The sequence below is a fragment of the Ambystoma mexicanum genome, chromosome 2p (genome assembly GCF_040938575.1).
Source record: "Ambystoma mexicanum isolate Mex_15411 chromosome 2p, UKY_AmexF1_1, whole genome shotgun sequence".
Lineage (NCBI taxonomy): Eukaryota > Metazoa > Chordata > Amphibia > Caudata > Ambystomatidae > Ambystoma > Ambystoma mexicanum.
In genome coordinates this window covers 1,145,312,682-1,145,336,297 of record NC_090923.1, presented here as the reverse complement: position 1 = coordinate 1,145,336,297, position 23,616 = coordinate 1,145,312,682, and the positions used below count along the sequence as shown (strand labels likewise).

Here is a 23,616-nt window from a genome sequence, read left to right as displayed (position 1 = left end):
TAAAACTAAGGGATTGCTTACCTCCTGTGTAGCCTTACTACCTCAGTTGAGACTAGCCTTGGTTGCCTTACAGAGTTGCTTGCAGCTTTGCCCCTCACAAGCCTCCCAGCTTGTGGCCCTACAATGATTTAATTTTCTTCAAAGACTTCTAAAACGTAAAAGACTTTTACTTACCTACAAGAAGTGCTTCAGTTCACCTAGACTTTTGCTCAACTAACGTTGGCTATCCTGGCTTCCTGAGAGTCTTCTTACCTCTAACTTTGTGCTTTATTACCCAGGAGAGGGTTAATTTTCTTTGCATTGGAAAGTTCCAAACGTACTTGCCTGTTTAAGAATATTTGTTAACCATTGTTTTATTCCATCTTCATTTCCTTTTGACACTATTCTCAGTATTGCTCTAAATGTACCAGTGATATATCAATGTCCACCGTGTCCTAGTTATTTAAGTCACCTCAGGGTGTAGGAAGTGTCAGTTTGCCATCCCAAATGGGTATCTAAAGATTTATTGAAACTGAGAGTGTGTAGTTTTGAAGTGTATTATTGTTACACATATATTTGCCTCCTTCTAAAGGCTTATTCAACTGACTGTTAAATTAATAAATAATAGTTTAATCAAGAAACCTTGAGTGTGTTTATTTGGATACTTGTCACTGTGAATCTGTGCGATTACTCTACAGCTCACTTTGACCCCTCTTGAGATGAGCCTGGCTGCTCAGTCACTCTACCAATTTGTGTATTACATGTTTATACCAAAGGTTGGGTTAACTATTGCCAAGAGGACAATGCTGGTGCAGTCTCCCACAGGGTACTGCATACAATCTTGCCTAACAGAATTGGACTGGGACCAGACCGTCCCAGCCCTCTCATCCAGCAACACAAGACAGTCACTTTGCCCAGGAAAGCAGAAGCTTTTCCCAGGAAATGGCATTCCATATAGGACAATTGCGGCTCTTGAATGCTAAACAAGATGGGCAAAGGGTAGGCATACATCTTGTGGAAGGGCCATTTTAGAGTATATGGCATAAAGCAGTAAAATGCAAAGTGTACCAGACTACAAAAACGGTAGAAAGGTATATGCCGACTCCAGCCCATCCTGGACTGGTTAGGAACCAAAAAGTTACAAATAAAGCTACAGGAACACAAAGTTCCACGACTGCACTTCACAAAAGGTTATGTGTAAAGGGGGGGAAAAAAGAGAATGTTACTATGGACAACAGAGTTCTTCTGCACCAATAGCCATAGCCATCAGGACTGATTAGTTTGTGGATTGGTGAGGGGTGGGGGTGAGGTTGGGGGAAGTCCTAGAACACATGCTGCCAGCTACACATAAGGATGCTTTGCCCGTGAAGAGGCTGTCCTTATATCAGGTTTCTGACCTGAGAAAGCAGGAAAAAAGCCAAAAGGACATGATGGTCAAAGGACGGTATGCAGTGATAAAATCGCGGCAAAAATGCAGTGATTTGCCACGTTAAAGGTGTACCCTCATCACACCATTTAAAGGGGAGCAGGGGTTGCGGGGGTGGCCCCTGGCCCCCTTAAATGGTATAATGGGTACGGGGGTGTAGTGATACACAAAATTGCAACCTTGCCAATCAGGGCTTTAGATGACAGCATTAGCCGCTGAAAGCCAATAGTGTATTCAAAGTATGTGCTAAAAATGCTGACAGTCTGTTGTAGCACTTCCATTATGCAGCAGTGAGCTACAAGGAATATGCAGGCCTAGTATGAGTGATAGGTCACATTATGCATTGTTGATAGACAGGCAGGGAGAGGGCCCTAGCTCTGTAGCTAATAGGTATTTTTGGAGTGTTTGGAACATTATGGCACCTATATAGCGCTTAGATAGCCAGTCTTAAGCGCTATAAACACTAAGCTATGAGTGCATGCCTTTTAGAGCTTGCAGATGGGGTTAATACATCCCTGCTTCCCTTAGAATATTCTGCCTCACTAACGGTAGCCCTGCATGGCCCCAAGCTAATCTCCTTTTCTCTGGGAAGGCACTGATAAGACATTCCTGAGCTTTGGCAGATGGGCTCCAGGGAGCCAGGGAGGGGCTCAGAAGAAGGAGCAGTGGAAATTAACAGAGTTGGGTTTTTTCCATGAGCCAGCCTATATTTTGCACAGGGAAAGTTCTGGAACTGTGCGTCACGGACGGGCAGCACGAGATTATAAAATACACATGCTCACATGACTCGGGTGGGAGATCGTCCTGTGGACTTGGTTCGTGCAAGATCAAGTGCCCGGAATTTTGGAGCTCTTGACGGCATCCTTCAGCACTGTCCTCTGAACGGGGCTTGTTTTACAGCTAGCTTATGAGGGCCAGGGTCTCCCAGTGCTGATTGAAGGGGCGTAAGACTGTGTTTCTCTATGTTTCTCTATGTTTATCTAAGTTCTATGTTTCTCTATATTTTGCATTTCTCTAAGTTTTGTGCTTTGTAATCTTCTCTAACTTGAATACCAAATGTATATGAAATTCACTGTTTAGAATAAATGCTAAAACTTATTGAAGGTGTCATTGTCACTAGCATGAGATCACTGCTCAGCACAATAGAACCTGTATTTTGGGCTGAATTGGGTAATTATTGCTCCCGAGGGCTGGTCCCGAGGACGATTTGCCCCATATCAAGACAGGGGGTTGCAGGGGTGTCCCCCGCAACCTTTACATGGATTGCGGCGTCAAATTCACTGCATTTTTGCCACAATATTTTGTGTTCACAACCATTTTTGCCGCAATTTTAACACATGGAACACAAAGGACAAAGTGAAAAATGGGCGGAACATCCATTTTGGGTATATGGTACTCGAAATGGCATTATGCAGGGAAAAGAAGCAAAAATGCCTGCATTAAAAAAGAAAAACATGGTAGACAGTCTTGGAAACATTCAAGTAACCATGAAGTTCATAAATCTAAGGGAAAAAGAAAAAAGTACCTCTGTCACACTTCACTGTAAGGTAATGTGTGTGTGTGCACAGCTTAAAACAATAAATTCATAAAGGGTCCCCCCCTGCACTGGTAGCCTTAGGGACTGAGCAGTGACACCAAAACAGAGGAGAAAGGGAGGTAAAGTAAAATGGCTTTACTTACCTCCCAAAGTCAGGACGGGAATTAAACAATAGCAAAACGTTGGGGGTTCCATTGATGTCAATGGAGGGAAAGGTGCAGAAAATCTTTTCCAACAAAGTTTGTCTACAAAAGTTCCCTGAATTTCCCCTAATTATCTTCTATTACAAGCGGCAATGTCCTGAAACAACTAAACAATACAATAATAATTGCAAAGGCAGACAAAAAGATAGTGTAGAATTAAGGCACATTTTGGTGTTCCTTTCCAATTCCCTATGAGGTCTGAAAACATGCATGCTTGAGCAGACGGCCAGATTATTTTGAATTAATTGTCCAGACCACCCAAATAAAATGGCAGGATTATGCACAGCATAATATATGTATATATGTATATATGTATATGTATATTTGGAAATTATTAATCTTGCAAATGCCTGGAAGGGAAGATAAAGGCAGTTGCGGAGCAGGATGTGTCTCACCTATGTATGGCAAAGAGAAGCGCCAGAGCTGCTACAGTTTTCTCCCCTCCAGACAGGTTATCCATGGGCCGGAAGCGTTTGCCAGGAGCGACACAGTTATAATTGATGCCGTCCAAGTATGGTTCTTCTGGATTTTCAGGCCCAAGAAATGCCTGGAAAGGGAGAGTAAGGCTATAAGACGGAAAAGCAAATGGATGAGCGAGAGAGAGAGGGGCGAAAAGAGCAAGAGAGAGAAGGGGCAGAAAGAGCAAGAGAGAAGGGGCAGAAAGAGCAAGAGAGAAGGGGCAGAAAGAGCAAGACAGAAGAAATGACAGGTGGGAATTGAGATCTACAACATTAAGGGGTGATGAGAGAAACTGAAATACTACAAAATAAGGGAGGCATCACACTGTGACAAGGCAGGAAGCGAGAGATCTGGACAGATACAGAGCGGCACTGCTAGAAGGTAAGAGGAAGAGAGAAACACTGAGTTGGCATGAGGTGGACCACAATGGAAAGCGTGACTAAAACGTGAACGAAAAAGAATATGAAATGGAGAGATTCACCATGAGATGGAAACCACATGACAGCTAGATGGAGAGACGCACGCAAACGGATGGATAGTCAGAAAGCACACAAGGTGGAGAGAGAAAGAAAGCATACGCGAGAGGTGAAGTAAACATTGAAATGGAGAGTGAGATGGTGACAGATTGCAAGAAAGTACAATTATGACATGGGGAGATTTAAGAAGTGGAAAGTGAGTAAGCAAAGTTATGAGCTGAAAAGAGAAACATATTGAGACTAACAACAAGATGGATGCCATAAGATAAGAAACAATAGAGATGTGGCAATGGAGAACCTTGCTTAACATTTCACAAAGCCGACCTGTGCACTGCTGTTCCGTGACAAGGCCTTGTAAATCTCATCAATGTTGGTGGCCACTGACTCAAAGCAGCCATTGAAACGGTCAAAGCGTTCTTTCTTGGTCTGCTCAAAGGCCTGTTTCGCTTTCTTAGCACGCTTCCGAGCAGCCTCAAACTCTGAGGGAGAGAAAAGAAATATGACATGAGGCAAATAGAAATCAAACAATTCAGATCACTCTTCTTGAGTAAGACACAGCAGCCAAGACATTCCCCCTGACCATCGTTAGAAGGAAAAATATCAACATCAATTCAAATCCCTTAATAGAAGCTGGCATGATCAACAGGGATCATTCCATCTCAATCCTGGTTCGCACTCTTGTCCTGATCTTTGGCAGACATACTACTGACATCAAAGCTGCCCTCTACCGAGGAGTAGATTCTAAAACCTGGTGTTAGGTGTCCTTACCAAAACAGTGCAGTAACTCACAAAGTTGCTCCGAAGACTGGAGTGCAACATAGTTACCCCTCAAGTCATTAAGTCTGCATGTGATCAGTTCCACTATACTCCCATGTGGCAATTAGGAAAAAGTATTTGGGGGATGGGGGGGGGGGGGCAAACAGAATGGAGGCGAGGCTAGAGAAATACTTTGCTTTCAGAAGAAGGTGAAATGCTTACTGGTCAGAAACAATTTTTCTCCAGGGAATATTCAGATTCACAGACTTTCTAGAATATTGTCTGGAGGAGTTTTAAGGCAGCTTCTCCAACACCCTCTGTGTTGAGGATGCTACAACAACTAACCCTAGGGGAAAGGCTAGCACACCTGACAAGAAAGGGAAGCCAAACCGTTTACACATGGGTAGCATGGTCAGAGTGACCAGGATTAACGCTCAGGTAGTGGTAGTATGTTGGCACAGGGGCACAGTTAGTCCACAAACAAATGTAGTTTATTTAATAACATATACTGAGGTCAAATAAGTACTGAGGTAATACACAATATTAAAATAAACCAAGTATAGTCTAAAAATGAAAGCCTATACAAGGAGTCTCCTAACCTAAACCTAATGTCTATATGTGGTCCCTCTGCCAAAGCAGACAACCCAACATAAAATACAGCCGTGGGGAGAACCATAAAACCCAACAAGCCGGAACGTACCCCATTGGCCTAATTAAGTACAGTGTCTTAAAGGCACACGCCCTAACCCTAGTATATACAGAAGACCCGAGACCATACGGTCAGCATTTAACAAATATTTTAACAGGAAAAATAGGTTAACAATCCTGGGTCATTTAGCATTAATCCATATTCATTTGAACCCCCTAGAGTAGGGATCTGCAACCTTAGGTTCTCCAGATGTTTCGTACTACAAATACCCCCAGATTAATGGCTTCTATAATCATGGTCACAACAGCGAACTGAGGGTGGTTCTCATTGTTGTCTCACCTTTTTGCCTGTGTTGGCTTTTCTAGATGTGTACCGGGCCCCATGCTCCATGAGGGAGGGGGCACCGCCTTGCATGCTGCAGGTTTATTGCATTTTGAGGCATTTTCTTAGAGTCTTCTGACGTGGGGAGCCTGTCAGGCACGTTGTGCAGCCTGGCTGGCAACACTTAGTCCGCCAGCATCAGGGGCCATTAGCTGAAGATGCTTTTTGTAGCGTTGAGTGAGAGAGGGGGTTGCTTGCCCCTCTAGTCAGCGCACCGAAGTCACTGTGAAGTGTCGCAACTAATTGAGGATAGAACGTCATCCCACATATACAAGCATCAAAGGCAGCACTTTGTCGGCTAAGATCACGGGCGCGTAACCCAACTCATCTTCCAGCTTCCATGTGGAAGTGGCTCTCACCCTGCCTGCAAACACAATGCAGCAGAGCGTTGTAACCAACAGAACGACACGCCACTTCACGCAATATCATACTTTAGGAGAGCAGTGGGTCATGTGACCACACACTTCCGGACAGAGACGCGCTGGGATCCTGCTTGTGCAGCACCACGCACAACTCGCGGGTAAGTGGTTATTTCTGTTTAGGGAGGGCTCTGGCTTGTTATCAGGCTAACGTTAGCTTGACTAGGGAAAGAGTAGAGTTGATGTGGACTTCGCGTCCCCTCTTTCCCCCGCAAACCTGGTTTCTCATCTCGCATGTTTTTTGCTTCCCCCCAGCGGGCCTGTGTATACCGTTACTTTGAACGGTTTTCTTTAGCAGCTTCACCACAACGGAGTTCAACGTTGAGAAACTACTGACCGTTTCCAACACCTTACCCGCTCACATGAGGCAGCCATATAATTTGCAACTCCAGCAGAAGCAAGTGAATGTGACAGTCCCCTAAACCCAGAAGGTATTTGTGTTACATAACTATCAGAATGTACGGGTCACTGTTGCAAACAATAATGCTGAAGCTAATTTAAGAACCCACTACAGTATACTGACTGCAGTGTTTTCCTTTTCACTTCAGAGTAGCTCTTTTAGGGCAGCTCTGGTCCCACTCCATCCACTGGCAATCACCATCTCCATGGGCGACCAGACTGAACCATAGTCAGGCACTGTTCTATGTTCCCTCTCAAACATTTACAGCAACCAGAGTGGCACAGGGTAAGAAGTTTGTTTATTCAACCATCTGAGCATCTGCATTAGCCAGGGCATGCCTCTTTAGATTTATAGGCTCTGGCATGTCCCATCAGGCACCACGTGTAATTCTTTGAGTACTACAACCCTGTGGGACCTACACAGATGTGAAAAGTAATTAGGCACCATCCCCTTCTCCTTGGTCCTTTTGGGTCTTGCTTTCTCCTTGTTCTCCTGTGATGTCACCCATCATCGGATGCTCCTAGGGCCATTGAGGTGCCCTCTTTTGAATAGGCACGTTAACTATATCTGGCCAAATAATTTTGTCGATTTTTTGACATAAATGTATTAGACAAATGGTAATTCTTTCCATTGTCCTCTACTGTTTTCAGGTGATCCGCGGGGCTACCAGCAGCCACATTCTGGATACATCATCAACCCTATATTGAGCATTTTAAGTTTTTTAAGTGTTCTGTTTTAGCACTCCTGGGAGTGTCTATTTCAAATCTAGATTGTCTTTTGAATTGACAGGAATATACCCTGTCTTGTTTAGCAGGCTGTGCACATTGTCTCTTACAGTGCTCTTTATGTTATTCTCTTTTGACAGTCCCTGACGAATTTCCTTGCACATTTTTTGCACTTTTTACATGTTAGAGTGATTTGTTTGTATGTGGATGAATGAGTAATGGTGAGTTTGAATGGAGTGTTAGATTAAGTTTACATGCGTATTTGCACAGCACATGACACTTTCATGACACCACTGACACTTAGGTCAATTGAGTAACAACTCTTGCCCTATAAATTCACGGTCTGTGACAATTTTGCACTGTCCATATTTACTCAAGTTTGTGTTGTCTAAATATTTGTGTATAACCATTCTGTGCTTGTTTTACTACGGTGACCGCTTGTGGCACTATTTAGGTATAATTTTTATATGTGAATAAAATTGTCGATTTGAAGCTAGACCCGTTTGTGCTTCTTAATTTAATGTACTGTAAACACTAACAGGTTTTGAAGGTCTCTGGTTTCTCTCATGGTATCACATTGTGAAAACAGTATTAGTAGCTTGTGCCACTTCCTAAGCCTCCAGTTGTGTTTAAGCACTACAATTACCAGCTGCCCTACTAGCTAGCATATGTTAAGATGGCTTTCAACAAAGGTAGCAGGCGCCCCTCTCTCGGAAGAACAAGGCATGATAACCTGCTGAGTGGTTGTTAACCACATTGAGAGTTTGCAGCCATCTGCTTCTTGCTCACTGTACCTTTCACAGATAGGAAGTATCCATTTGCATATCAGTCTTTGTCCCGCCCATATGGGCAGTCCAGCACCAAAATGCTATGGCAATTCCTCTCTGAACAAGAGTACTAACAGCAACCTCATACACGTGTTTCAGCCTTGTTGGGCATCATCTTTAAGTTTGGTCAAATATGCGAAAATAGATAGAACCAAACTACTTAAAGACATTGAAGTGATGGAGGAACAGCTTTTTATTTCAGAAGATGGTGATGAATGCAAGAGGAGACTGTCGCGTCTGGAAGAAAATCTGGAGAGACATGAGGGAGAAATCAGAATGAGAAACCACCACAAGTTCAAACGAGATCGTATAGACTACGAACAAGGGAGGATTTATACTTTTGCTAAGAGATTTGATATCCCCATCAAAATCAGATTGCAACAAATGGAAACCAACAATGCTCAAGCATCAGTCCCATTAAGTGAAGAACCAAGCAGCTCTGAAATGAGTTAATCAGAAACAGAAGGAATGGGCTCAAAAAAATTACATTTTTTAGAGGAGTTCAAACTACTACATTTGGACAGCAAATCAGAGAGAAGAGGATGAGGCAATACAAAGGAGCAGGAAGAGGAGCAGCAACAAGAGGGGGCAGAGGAAGACGACGCGGGGGAAAAAACACAGACAATCAATCGCCCATGGCAACGAGATCTGGAGCCAAGGAGAAGATGAAACCCTGATGCAACAAGACCTCCAATTAAAATTGTTCAACATTTCCAAGAGAAACCTGACAGATCATGAATCATCAGTGCTTTCCCTGGGTCTCTCCTTTAGCCCCTCGCATATGTTTGATTATACTTCCACCAGGGTAGATTTATTCAAATTTACCAGAAAACTCAAATTGACCAAATTTCACGCCACCAAGATTGAAGATAATCTAGGCATTAAGAAAAAACAGGCAGTGAAAGAGGTCTCCATATTATCTGAAAAAGATCTGACTAGCCTTTTATGTTTGGCCAATATGGAAGAAACTGTGGAATCCAACTTGGACAATAACATCACTATGGATGAGTCCATGTTAGAAGCAACATTTGGCATCTCTACTGACCTGAACTGTCCCACCAAGTTTAAACCACAGTCGATCTTCTGTCCCAATATAGCATGTGGACCCATTGACAAGAACTAGTAATGAAAGATCTCAAGAAATGATCTAGTCATATTGCACCGGCCAACCGCAATCTCAATCACTCGCAATTCCAGGCATTACAAACGTTGAAAAGCGATCACTCCATAGTCATCCGCCCTTCGGACAAAGGTGGAGGTATTGTTATGGACAGCGACAAATATGAACATGAAGCTAAGAGACAACTGAGTGACAGTACCAACTATATACCAATAGAAACGGAGACGCTATCGGACACCAAACTGATATACCATGGAATGTTGAAAGAGTGGTGTGATTTGGAGCTTATAGATCGAGATGAATACTTCTTTCTCCAAAATGCCCATCCGGTAACCCCTTTGATCTACTTTAACCCCAAGATCCATAAAAGCCTAATGAATCCTCCAGGCCGTCCTATTGTTTCTTCGATTGGCAGTCTGCTTGAGAACACATCCAAATACTTGGACTTCTTCCAGCCGTTTGTTTTGAGTCTCAACTCATACATACGAGATACTGCGGACTTGCTTGCGAAGTTGGAAAACATCAATTGGGAGCCTGGGTATCTACTTTTGTCATTAGATGTAGTGTCTCTGTATACCTCAATACAGCACACATAAAGGCATGCCAATCATTCTTGGAAAGTAGATCGATCAGATACCGCCAACACAATAAGATGCTATTGAACATGTTGCAATTTTGTCTTGAACACAACTACTTCCTGCATGAAAATCAGCTTTTCAAGCAAATACGTGCAACAGCAATGGGGTCGTGCATGGCCCCTACTTATGCCAACATTTATATGGGATGGTGGGAGACTAATCGGGCGTGGACAGAAGAATTGGAACATTGGACCCAACATATAAAAAATGTATCGATTTATCGATGATTTGTTTATCATTTGGGATGGGACTGAGTTGGAGCTAAAGGAATACGTGGAGATACTTTATGACAACACATTAAATTTGGAACTAACCACGGTTATCAGCAAACATAATCTGGTATTTCTAGATGTGGAATTCCGGGTAGAGAAAAATATGCTGACCTCCAAATTATACAGGAAACCCACCAGTGCCAATTCAACTCTCCACACCAAAAGTCATCATCCAAGAGCCCTAATAGACTCCATACCCTATGGGGAATTTCTGAGAGCGAAAAGAGCCTGCAGTAATAGCGATGACTATATGAGTGAAGCCAAAAAAAAAAAGTCAGATTCATTAAACGAGGATATGAAAAGGATGTTATCTCCAAAAGCTTTATGAAAGCAAAAATACCCACTAGAGAATCCTTGTTGTCTAGAAAAGTGAAAGACAAAGACAAAAAAAATCAGGCTAATCACAGGGTTTAACCATCAAGCTAAAGAAATCAGAATGATAATGAATAAACATTGGAAAGTTTTGCTCACTGACCCTCATCTCAAGCCAGTACTTGACGACTTCCCTCAGATCACTTATCGCAAGGCTCCCACGCTCAAAACTATGCTGTCCCCCAGCATGGTAATAACCAAACCAGCTGAAAATATAGGAATGATTCAGAGTGGAAGAACTGGTTTCTACAAATGTGCTCACTGTAAATTGTGCAATCATGTGTCTAAGGTTCCCTTTCAGAGTGCGAATGGCCTTTGTTGGAAATACAAACACAGAATTTCTTTTTTTTTAATATATATATTTTTATTGGCATTTCTTTAAACAAACTTCGGGACTCAACATCGTCCCCAACACCCCTCTCCCTCCCCCCTCCCTCCCTCCCTACCGGTGTTAGCTCTTTTTGCAGTCCCTTAGTGTCCCTTGTTTGCAACAGTTCTAACTTGTGAACATATCCAGAATGCAGATGTTGTGTGGGCACCACTGTATCATATAGTCACTTACCTCTCCCCAATCTGTTGCAAATCCTTGTCTGTCCCCTTGGAGGTTATATGTGATTCTCTCCATTGCTACATAGGTCCATATCCTGTGGAGCCATTCTTGTGTAGTTGGGGGGGGGGGGGTCTCTTTTTTCCAATTCTGTGCTATTGCCAGCCACGCTGCTATTAGGAGCCCCATAAAGTTCCGCTTTTGCGTCTTCGAGATTGTCTAGTCTCCGGGGGCCCACATGCCACACATCCAGATTTCTTCTGCTAGATTTGTGGTTCCCTCAAACATTTCCTGCATTTGCGTTTTCACTTCCGCCCAGAACGGTTGTAGTTTTCCACAGTCCCACCATATGTGTCTCCATGGGCCTATGGTGTCGCACCCCTCCAACATTTTCCTTGAGCTGTGGGGAACATTTTGTGGAGTCTTTCTGGGGTGTAGTGCCATTGCACCATTACCTTGATCCATGCTTCCCTTGTTTGAATTGCCCGGGTCCACTTGGGGATTGTTTGCCACAGATAAATCCACTGCTTCCTCGTGATTTGTTTTCCCAAGGTGGTTTCCCATTTTTTCATGTAAAGCCAAATAATGTTTTCATCTTGTGCGTTGATAAATTTATAGAGGATTGATACCAATTTCTTTTCTCCAGTTTGGGTCAGTATGTATGACTCAAATGGGGTGAGATCCCTTGTTATGGCCTTTGTTTTTCTTGGGGTTGTGAGCAAGTGATGGATCTGTTCATACTGGTATCTGTCTTTCTCCGTAAGGCCCAGCAAACCCTGACATTCCGTGAAGGATCTGATCCGTTGGCCCACATACATGTCTCCCACTTTTGAACAGTCCGAGTCTCTCCATTTCTGGAATGACCCTTTTGCCATCCCTGGGAGGAAGTCCGGGTTGTCCAGCAGTGGAATGAAAGGGGCCGGGTCTATCGTTAGGGTTTCTCTCTTTGTGGCTCTATCCCAGATTTGCATAGTAGAGCACATTACTTCGCTGATCTTTATGTTTTGGTGCCTGTGGTCTGGTTTCTTCCACAGGAGGTGGCGGAGGTTTGATCTTGCTACAGCTCTATCCTGAGCCTCCCACCATTTGTCTGACGTGTCCGTGATCCATTCGTTGATTACCCATAGTTGGGCCGCCTCATAGTACTTCCTGAAGTGGGGGAGCGCCATTCCTCCATCTGATTTGTGTGCTGTGAGCACCTGTTGTGAAATTCTTGGAGTTTTGTTTTGCCATACGTATTTGATGATGGTTTTTGAGAGTGTCTTGAAGAAAGTAGTCGGAATCCTTATTAGGAGTGCTTGAAAGTAATAGAGCAATCTGGGCAGGATCGTCATCTTGATTATCGTTATTGTGCCCCACCAGGAGATTGACAGTGGGTTCCATCTGTTTAGGTCTCTTAACAGCTTCTAAGAGGGTTGTGTAGTTCCCCGCGTATAGGTTTTGTATCTTATGTGTCAACGTCACTCCTAGATACCGCACACCTTCGGCCGTTTGTAGATGCAGGTCTTTTGTTAATTTGTAGATCTCTTCTTTGTTTCCTGCTAATGCCATTACGGTTGATTTCTGCTTGTTAATTTTTAGTCCCGAGATGTCCCCATATTTGTCTATTAGTTGGATGAGAAGTGGGAGCGTTTTGCTTGGTTCCGTAATCGTCATCATATTGTCAGCCTATGCAGCTGTCTTGTGTGTTTGTCCTCCCATTTCGATTCCCTTGATGTTTTGGGTCGCTCTGATTTTCACCAGAAGGGGTTCTAGGAAGATCGCGTACAGCAGTTGAGACAGGGGGCATCCCTGTTTTGTGCCTCTCCCGATTTCGATGGGATTCGAGATTTCCCGGTTGACTGCTATTCTGGCCTTCGGTGCATTGTAGTTGGCATGGATCATATTTATGAATTCGTTCCCTATGCCCATTTTCTTGAGTCGCGAATAGCATTGACCATTCGACCCGGTCGAATGCTTTTTTCGCATCTAGCAAAATTATTGCTGATGGGATTTTCATGATTCCTGCTTTCTCTATGAGATGCATTATTCGTCGTATGTTGTCATCGGTTTTCCTTCCGGGGATAAAGCCTGCTTGTTCTTGATGTATCAATTTGGGGAGCAGAGGTGCCAGCCTGTTTGCGAGAACCTTCGCATATAGTTTGGTATCAACATTGATAAGTGCTATTGGGCGATACGAGCTCGGATTTTCTGGAGCTTTTCGCTTTTTGTGGAAAACGAGTATTTTAGCTTCATTCATTGATGCCGTGATGTTATTCGAAGTCTTGAAGGTGTTGAATAATGTGGTTAATTGGGGGGTCAATATGTCCGCGTATGCTTTGTAGAAGGCCGCTGTGAAGCCGTCCGGGCCTGGGGCTTTATTCTTGGGAAGGTCTCTTATTGCTTTCCTTACTTCCTCCTGTGTGATGGGCTCGTCTAAAGGCCTCTTTTTCGGATGGCGATACTGTCGGGGTAGTAATTTCTTTCAAGAAGGCTGCCTGTTCTCTCGGATGTTGCGAGGAGTATAAGTTTTGGTAGAACCTTCAAAATGCTTCTTTAATGTCTTTTGTTTGTGTTTTCTCAATTCCTTGTTCATCTTTTAGAGTGTGTACCATTTGCTCCTGCCGTCTACTCTTTAGTTGTCTGGCTAGTAGTTTGCCGGCTTTGTTTGATTTCATTGCATACCAGTGTTTTGTGTACATTAATTGCGTTTCTGCTCTTTTGGTCCTGATCAAGTCTAGCTGACTCTGGACATGTCTGTGCGCTCTCTTTACTTTCCTGGAGGGATTCTTGACCATTTCTTCCCCTATTTCCACCAGTTTTTTCCCCAGTTCATCTTCCCATTTGTGTGATAACTTGTCTTTTTGTGCCTTTTGTGTGATCAGCTAGCCCCTCGTTACTGCTTTGAATGCTTCCCATTTTGTGCTTGCGGAGACATCCGGGGTGTCGTTGTACTCGAAGTATTCCTCTATCTTTTCTCTGATAGTTTCTTTTGACACTGGATCCTGTATTATGTCCCCAGGGAGCGTCCATCTCCAAAGGTTCGATCTTTTAGTGAATTTGGGGAGTGTAAACCACAAGGGGGCGTGGTCCGAAAGTGAAATTAGGCCTCTATGTCCCGAATTTCTCCGACCATGGAAGCTGTTGCCCAAATATAGTCTATCCTAGAGCTAGTGTCATGTACGTGCGAGTGATAGGTGAATCCCTCCGAAGTTCCTTTAAGTCTGCGCCATACATCCTCTAGGGTTTGGTTCTGCATCGTCTGTTTCAACAACTGGGAGGGCGATCCTGCTTGGTTGCTCTTGGGGTTTGACCGATCTTCTTTGTGGTTCCATGCTAGATTGAAGTCTCCAGTGAGGATCACCTCCCCTCTTGTGAAGTTTTCTAATTTGTTGATCGTGTCCTTGATAAAGCCCTCTTGTCCAGTGTTTGGGGCGTATAAGGTGGCTATTGATAGTTGACGGTTGTTTACCTTGACCCTTGTGAAGACATAGCGCCCGTTCTGGTCAGCTTGTGTCTCTTCGAGTTGAATCTGTAGGTGATTTGCGAAGGCAATGAGTACTCATTTCTTTTTTTTCTTCATCGTTGGATTGGATGATTTGGTTGTAGCCCTTGATCCGAAGGAGGCCTCTTTTTTTGTATATGTGTCTCTTGGAGCGGGATTATGTCATACTTCTCTCTGTGCAGGAAATGTTCTAGTTTTTTCTGTTTTACTGGCCTGTTCAGACCTCTAATGTTATATGTTAAGATTTTCAGCCCCATTCTTCCAGGTTTGCTTTAATCTTCTTATTGGTTTTCCCTTGTGGGTCCCTGTATTGAGCTAACGTACCGGTATTGAAGTCCTTTCCCCTATGTACTCCCCCCCCCCCCCTCCCTCCTTCTCCCCCCAACTTTGTCCCGAGGAAGGCACTGGGCCCTATGGTTGCTCCGGCGTCACGCCTTTGCTCCATGCCCTCCAAAATCTCAGGGTTAACTGTTCGCAGGGGATCTTAAACCCTGCTCGTAGGAACGGATTCCATGGCCGTCCCGTGGCTCTGCCGCGTCTTCTCGTCGGCACCTGTCCCGGGTAAATTGTCTAAGCATTCTTTGCCTCTCCCTCCAACTGGGCTAGTAAGCAAGCTGTTTGCTCGGGATGACTTAGCTTTTCTCCGGTTTGCGGGATTGGAGCCTTGTTTTCCATTGCTCCAATTGCCATCCCCTCGGTTGTCGCCTTTGTCTTTGGGGTTCTCTGGCCTTTGCTGTCTCTGGCTCCTGCTCCCGGGCGCCTAATATCAAAAGGCCTTCCTCGCAGGTGAGTATTCGATGTTTTTCTTCCCATGTGAAGACGAGGCCGAATGGAAATGTCCATTTATAGCGGATTTGTTTTTCTGTGAGGAGTATTGTTATCTGGCTCATTTCTCTTCTTTTTCTGAGCATGGATTGGGCTAAGTCTTGGTAAAGCTGGATTTCCTTACCGTTCATTCTAATTTGCTCCATAGTTCTGGCTTTGTTTAAGATTTGTTCCTTTTGGGCGTAAAACGACATGGCCACTAGAACGTCCCTTGACATGCGCCGGGCTCCCCAGTTCTTCGAGGGCCTACTCTGTGTATCCTATCAATGTGAATATCGTCCCCTGTCCCGTCTTGCAATATTTCTTGGAATACTTGGACCGCTGTGCGTAGATCTTTGTCGGCTACTGTTTCCGGCATATTTTTTCTATCTGCTTAGATTCACATGCTGTGCATAGGTCCGACATCCAGTGGTCACTGCGGAGTATTGCATTTTGTTTTTCGTAGTCGAAAAGGGGACGTCGACAAGGCGTGTCTGTAACACTATCCCTATAGTGACGTGCGTTGTACCCATAATCCCTCACGCGTCGAGGTCCCTCTGTTTGTATTTTTCTGCCCTGAGGGAGCCTTCTAGACGTGAGTGAGTACAGAAAAGAGAGATATAGAAAAGGATGTCTATGTTCCTTCCATCCGAACGGGGAGGAAGGGTGGGCGCATGTGAATCTAAGCAGATGCAACCATCAGAAATGCTTTTACGGTAAGTAATGCATTGTCTTCTGATGTTTGTTAATCTGCTTAGAATCACATGCTGTGCATAGACTAGCGAGCAGTACCCGGAGTTGGAAGTGGGTTGTGAGAAGGAACAGTAGAGAAAAGATGTCTTAATACTGCCTGTCCCACCTGGGAATCAGATCTAGAGTGGGCATCTAGACAGTAGTGTTTTGTAAAGGTGTGTACAGAACTCCAGGTTGCCGCTTTGCAGATGGACTCAAGGGGAACATTTGCAATGAATGCTATGGATGCCCCAGTGCCTCGAGTAGAGTGTGCTCTTGGCTTGAAGGGTAGTTCTCTCTTAGCAAGAGTGTAACAGAGAGTGATGCATTGAACAATCCATCTAGATATAGTGGACTTTGAAACTGCATCTCCTCTTCCTGCTGCCACCGAGACAAAGAACTGGTTAGTCTTTCTCAGTGGTCTGGTTCTTTCCATGTAGAACATGACAGCTCTGCGTACATCTAGTGTATGCAGACTTTTTTCTCCCAAGCTGGAAGGGTTTTGAAAGAACGTTGGTAGTTCTATTGACTGGTTTACATGAAATTTAGAGCTGAATTTTGGTGCAAACCTTGGGTGTGTGCGTAGAACCACCTTATCCTTGTGAACTGTTACGAAGGGGTCTAGAACAGAAAGAGCCTGTAGTTCACTTACTCTCCTAATGGAGGTGATAGCTATTAGGAAAGCAGTCTTAAGAGTGAGGCCCTTAAGAGTTGCCTTGTGCATGGGTTCAAAGGGAGGGCCCATGAGTCTAGAAAGTACCACATTTAAGTCCCGTCCGGGAGCTGGGTTAGCTATCGGAGGGTGTATTCTCTTTACCCCCTCCATGAAGGCTTTGATAACTGGTATCTTCCACCACGACACTTTAAGTTGGGAAGTGGTGTATGCAGAAAGTGCCGCTAGGTGGACTTTAATGGAATTGAATACTAGACCTGAATCCAGTAAATGGGTCAAGTACAGAACAATGTTCGTGGGAGAGCAATCCACCGGGTTGATGCTCTTACCTCTACACCAGATGACACATCTTTTCCACTTGCTAAAATAGCAGTGGCGAGTATTAGGTTTTCTGGCTTCCCTGAGGATGTCCATACATCTCTGCGGGAGTTGAAGATGTCCAAATTCTATGATCTCAGGAGCCAGGCTGCTAAGTTCATGGTCTGAGGGCATGGATGCAGTGTCCTGCCCTTGTCCTGTGACAGCATGTTGTACGGGCAGGGAAGTCTCACTGGGGGAGATAGGGACATCTCCATCAAGTGAGCGAACCATGGCTGCCGGGCCCACATTGGGGCCACTAGTATCATGGTAACCTGTTCCTGGTGCATCTTGTGCACTATCTTGTTGAGAAGGGGAGTCGGGGGGGGGAAAAGCGTAAACAAATTTCCCTGACCATGGAATCAATAGACCGTTCCCCTTGGACTGGTTCTGGGGGTGCCTGGAGGCGTAATCTTGGCATTGAGAGTTTTCCAGAGTTGCGAACAGGTCTATTTCTGGGAAACCCCACTGTGTGAAGACGATGTCTTCTTGTAACCGCCATTCGTACTCTACGGGCAGGGGGAAGTCTCTGCTGAGTTTGTCTGCCAGCAGATTGAGTTCCCCTGGTACATGTTGTGATAGTAGGAACATGTGTTTGAGAGCCCACTTCCAGATGTTCTGGGACAGCTTGGACAGCTGTCCTGGAGAGTGAGTGCCCCCTTGCTTGTTGAGGTAGTACATGGCTGTGATGCTGTCTGTGAGGACCATCACTGTCTTCCCTTGTAGGTGTTCCTGAAAGGCTTTCAGTGCTTTGAACACCGCTAGTAGTTCCAGCAGGTTTATATGCTTGGATGCTAAGCTCGGAGTCCACTCTCCGTGAGCAGTCTGATGGGATGGGTGAGCCCCCCATCCTGTAAGGGATGCGTCTGTGGTTAGAGTGGCTTCCACTGCGGGTGTGGCAAAAGTTTTCCCTAATAACAGGTTTTCTTTTGTCCACCACCGTAGCAAGAGAACCAAGGCCTGCGAGACCACCACTAGATCGTCCCATTGTCCGCTGGCCTGACACCACTGGCTGTTGAGCCACTCTTGCATTGGGCGCATGCGCAGGCGCGCGTGAGGTACCAAATAAATACATGACGCCATCATCCCTAGCAAGCGCATTGCTTTGCGTACCGTCACCTCTCGACCTGCCACATAATGGGGGATCTGAAACAGCATGTTTTGGACCCTCTCGTTGGAGGGGAAGACGAGGCCGTCCTTTGTTCGAATTAGAGCCCCTAGGAATTGTTTGATTTGGCTGGGGTCTAAGCTGGACTTCTTTTCGTTGATGGAGAAGCCCAGTTGGAACAAAAGGTCTACAGTCTTTTGGGTATTGGAGAAGCATGTTTCGTAAAAATACCCTGTTATGAGCCAGTCGTCGAGGTAAGGGTATGCCGGGATGGATAACCTGCGCAGGTGGGCCGCTGCCACTGCCAGTACTTTCGTGAATACCCTTGGTGCAGATGCTATCCCAAAGGGTAGTACTCTGAACTGGTAGTGTTTGTTCTCTATCTTGAACCTGAGGTATTTTCTGTGCGCTGGCAACATTAACATATGAAAGTATGCATCTTTCATGTCTAGTGTTGTCATGTACTCCCCTTGTGATAACAGTGGGATTACTTCCTGCAAGGTCACCATACGAAACTTTTGGGGTTTGACAAACTTGTTCGCTGGGCGCAGATCTAATACAGGGCGCATGGTTAAGTCCTTTTTGGGTACAAGGAAGTACACTGAATAAATACCTTCTGTTACCTGAGATAGGGGAAGAGCCTCTATAGCTTCTTTTTTCAGTAGCTCTTCTACTTCTTGAAGAAGAATGGTGAGGTGTTCCGGTGTCATGAGTCGGTTCCGTGGGGGTCTGTACTTCGGGGAACCGTTGAATTCGATGCAGTATCCGTGGGCTATGGTGTATAATACCCAGCGGTCTGACGATATTCCCTCCCATGCTGAAAGGAACGATGTTAGCCGGCCCCCGACCGGTGATGCATGGGAGGGGACCCGAATCTTCAGGTCATTTGTTGTTATTGGGCGTGGAACCTTTGGGACTGGAGCCGCGACCTCTTCCTCTGCCACGGCGTTGGCCTCTTTGACTGAACTGGGTGTCTTTACCCTGGTTAGAGGGCCAGTTGGTAGCAGAGTAAAATTGCTGTTGGTTTTGCTGCTGGCGTTGGCCACAAAAGGAGCGTCTATTGCCATAGCCGCGTCTGTTAGGGGGCCTAGAAATTTGGTCAAGAGTTTTGATGGTATCAAACTCTTTCTTCGCCTGTTCTAGGGCCTCATCAACTGCTTTCCCAAACAGATGTGTTTGTTCTATGGGCTTATTTATCAGGGAAGCCTGTGTTTCCGGCTTAAATCCCGAATTGCGCAGCCAGACATGGCGTTTGAGAAGTATTCCCTGAACCAGGGAACGGCCAGCCGTCTCTGCGGCATCTAAGGAGTTCTTTACGATGCCCTGGTTTACAAGAGTTCCCTCTGAGATTGTAGCTAACAGGCGTGAACGCAGGGGTTCTGGTGCGTCCTCTGCTTCGCTGCGCAGCTTGCTATACTGTGCATCTGCGTAGCTAGCTAGTAGGGAATTGTTATTTGCAATCCTATTTGAAAAGGCGGCAGACGTCGTGATTCTCTTCCCCAGAGCATATAGGTTTTTTGCCCTCTTTGTCAGGTGGTGCCTCACTAGTGGATAGTGGTACCCCTGCTCTTTTTCTTGTATTAGTAACCACGAGGGAGTTCGGAATAGAATGGCCTCTGATGTACAAAGGGTCAGAGGACGAAGGGCTGAAGAGCTTTTCTATCCGCGGGTTGACCCCTCTGACTAAGGCAGGATTGGAAAGGGAATGAGTTATTCTTCTCTTTATAGAAGCCAGGAGCGGAATAGACTGACTAACAGGGGCTTTTCTTTAATAACTTTCTCTACAAAGTCTATGTCAGGAAGAGTCTCACCTGTGTCTATTTCAAAATGCGCTGCTGCCTTGCGCAATAGTGCATTAAGTGAAGGTTGATCATCTATGGGCGAGGTGTTCCAATAGGTGAATCCTTGGGAGGAGAAGGGTGAAAGGCATCAGGGTCTGGGTGCACTGATGGGGATTGGCAAGGCTGCACTGATGGGGATTGCCAGGGCTGCGAGGTAGCTGTATCTTCTTCCAAAGCTCCTGCACTAGTGTAAGGATCTTCTCCAACCCCCTCTTCCTCAAGTTCTTCCTCTCCACCCAAACATTCCTCATCTTCCTGGAGGTATTGCTCCTCTTCAGTGAGGTATATACATCTGTAGAAGGGGGAAACAGCCTAGGAATCTTGACTGTAGGGTCATCCTGGGGCCATTCTCTTCGTCTTTTGGGTGTGGGTGGGTTTTGGTTTCCCAAAAACCTTTCCATTTTCTCCATACAAGAATGGAGTCTTTCAAGGGTCTCATGGGGGACCCCTGAATAGTCTAGAGGGGGGAAATCAGTGTTTTCACCTTCAAAACGCTTAGAACGCTCCCACAGCGTCGAAGAAAGGTTTCCGTCGCCCTCTGAAAAGCCCTCCGGTAGTTCAGAAGTGCCCTTAGATGAAGCGTTTGCGGGTGGGGCTTGAGACCCTTACGGTCTGAGGTAGACGCCGGAGTGCCCTGCGCCCCCTTTCGCGCATGATGGATCCTTCGTCTTTGACGAAGAAGAGCCGTGGGTTGTGTGCTTAGGCTTATGGGGTCTGTGTGCGTCCTTGTCGCCGGGGTGTTCATCCCCATAAGCAGGGCGTGAGCCGAGCCAGTCGGGGCCGGGGACGGACGTCGAGGAGCGCGAGCGCTCCGTCTAGGGGTTAATGACTTCCGTAACGGACATCGAGTTATCATCCTCCTCGTCGCTTTCTGTAACAGCGGCGGCGGGTGAGGAAACTGACTTCGACATAGCGTAGTCCGCCCACCTCTTAACTTTGCGTTCTTTAAGAGTTCTTGGTTTCAAGAGCTTACAGGCCGCGCAGCTGTCCTCCTTATGATCGAGGGGCAAGCAACGATTACAGAGCTTGTGTTTGTCCTTCCAAGTATATTTGCCCCTACAGCATGGGCAAAACTTAAAAGGTGTCCTCTCTATAGCTGAGGCAATAATAACTGGTGATAACAACCCCAAGGGAAAGATAGGGGAGAAAGAAAGACATTCTCAAAGAGAAGATAAAGTTCGAACCCCCACTCTCCCTACTGTATGTTGGCCGGCGAGGCCAGGCCACGTGTTCAGCAGCGCCGAAGGATCTCCTCCGTCTCTTCCCCTCCGTCGAAAACTTGCTCGGCGGAGAAACGGCTTCACAGCCAACGTCGAGGGGAGGGATCTTTAACAATATAATCAGTATAATTAAGGACCGAGGTCTGTAGTAAGTATTAGCAATGTCTCCCTAGGAGCTCTGCGTAAGGCGACCAGAAGCTGGGCGGAAAAAAACAATCTGAGGGACCTCGACGCGTGAGGGATTATGGGTACAACGCACGTCACTATAGGGATAGTGTTACAGACACGCCTTGTCGACGTCCCCTTTTCGACTATGAAAAACAAAATGCAATACTCCGCAGTGACCACTGGATGTCGAACCTATGCACAGCATGTGATTCTAAGCAGATTAACAAACATCAGAAATATATATATATCCAAATCAGCACAGACCCTTCTTGAAAAATTGAAATAGATGTCACAAGACTGCTCTTCCCATTTGTATTTCGTCCGCATGCTGTCGTTCGAGGCAGTAGTGGCGGGTAAATGTGTGAGGCACTGACCATGCTGCCGCCTGGCAAATGTCTGTCGGTGGTACCCCTGCCCACAACGCCATCGACGACTAAGTCGCCCTGGTTGAATGAGCTCTCGGCTGTCCTTATAGCGGTTTTCCCGCTTTTGAATGACAGAAGGCAATCGTCGACCAGACCCATCGGGCCAGTCCCTGTTTTGAAATTGCCTTCCCTTTTGCCGAAGGGCCATATGCAACGAAGAGTTGCTGCGTAGATCGACATTGTTGAGTTCGATGAAGGTAACATTTTAGAGCTCTCTTGACATCCAAGGTATGTAGGACCTTTTCCGCAGCCGATGAGGGGGTCGCGAAGAAGGTGGGCAGGACAATGGATGAGTGCTTATGATAAGTTGTAGGAACTTTCGGGATGAAACGAGGACTTGTTGACACTCACTTTGTCCTTGAAAAATCTTAGGTACGGAGGGTCTATGACCAACGCTTGCAACTCCGAGATCCGTCTAGCTGATGTTATAACTATTAGAAAAGCCACTTTCCATGACAAGAACTTCATCGACGATGTGGCCATTGGCTCAAAGGGTGGTTTCATTAACCCTGCTAGCACTATATTCAGGCTCCACGTTGGTGGAAAACATTTAACCGGAGGGAATGTCCGGAACAAACCTCTCATGAAGTGTTTCACTAACATGTCCCTAAACAAGGGAGATGACGTCCTTCTTGTGAACCTAGAGATGGCCGCCAGGTGAACCTTTAGCGATGAAAAGGACAATCCGCTTTTTGCTAGGTGAGGCAGATACGGAAGAAGCTGTTCCAGAGTAACCCTCAGGTTGCACTCCCGTCTGTCCTTGACACCACGCACAGAATCTTCTCCACTTACACCTGTAGGACTTGTTGGTCGAAGGGGCTTGCGCAGCTTGTAAGATCCTCCGACAGTCCGAGGAAATGTTCAAGGCACCAAATTCTGAAAAGTCAGGAGCCAAGCTGTGAGATTGAGACGGTCTGGATTGTGATGCCACACTGTTCCCTCGTCCCGGGACAGGAGGTTGGGAACGTTATCGGATGATCCGCTGACAGGTGAAGCAGGTCGGAAAACCACGGCTGCCTCGGCCAACACAGTGCCACCAGGATGACTCGGCACCTGTACCTGCGTAACCACTGCAGAGTTCTCCGTATCAGAGGAAACGGAGGGAAGGCGTAGAGGAACTTGTCCGTCCACGGGAAGGAGAATGCTTCCCCCAGCAAACCTTCCTGTGGCCACCTGCTGGCATACATCTCGCACTTCTTGTTCCTCTTCGCCGCCCCCATTTCTCGAAGACCTTCGACAATTGACCGGTGTATTTCCCACTCGTGAATCTGGTCCATATTTCTGCTGAACGAGTCCGCCTGTTCGTTCCTTACTCCTGGAAGGTGATGAGCTACGATGGATATATCGTGTTTCAGAGCCCAGCGCCACACGATCTGAGCCTCGACGGAAAGGGTTCTGTATCATGTGCCGCCTTGCTTCCTCAAGTAAAACATCGCCGTGGTGTTGTCAGTCAAAATTCTCACTGTGGACCCTCTGATGTGAGGCAGGAACGCCCTAAGGGCCCAGCGCACTGCTCTCAGTTCCAGAACGTTGATGTGCAGGAGAGATTCTCTCTGAGACCAACGGCCTTGTGTTTACAGAGTGCCCATGTGTGCCCCCCAGCCAGTTAGGGACGCGT

At 45.9% G+C, this 23,616-nt stretch overlaps 1 protein-coding gene across 1 annotated transcript in view; it reads right to left on the bottom strand.

Moving 5' to 3' along the window:
- The window catches only part of SMC1A (structural maintenance of chromosomes 1A), a 642,162-nt gene that overhangs the window by 37,495 nt on the left and 581,051 nt on the right, over positions 1-23,616 (bottom strand). Inside the window, exons 21-22 of the mRNA XM_069645240.1 lie at positions 4,405-4,559; positions 3,541-3,692 (exon numbers count right to left, since the gene is read on the bottom strand). Coding sequence (XP_069501341.1) covers positions 3,541-3,692; positions 4,405-4,559 — 307 coding nt within the window. The remainder of the gene's footprint in view (positions 1-3,540; positions 3,693-4,404; positions 4,560-23,616) is intronic.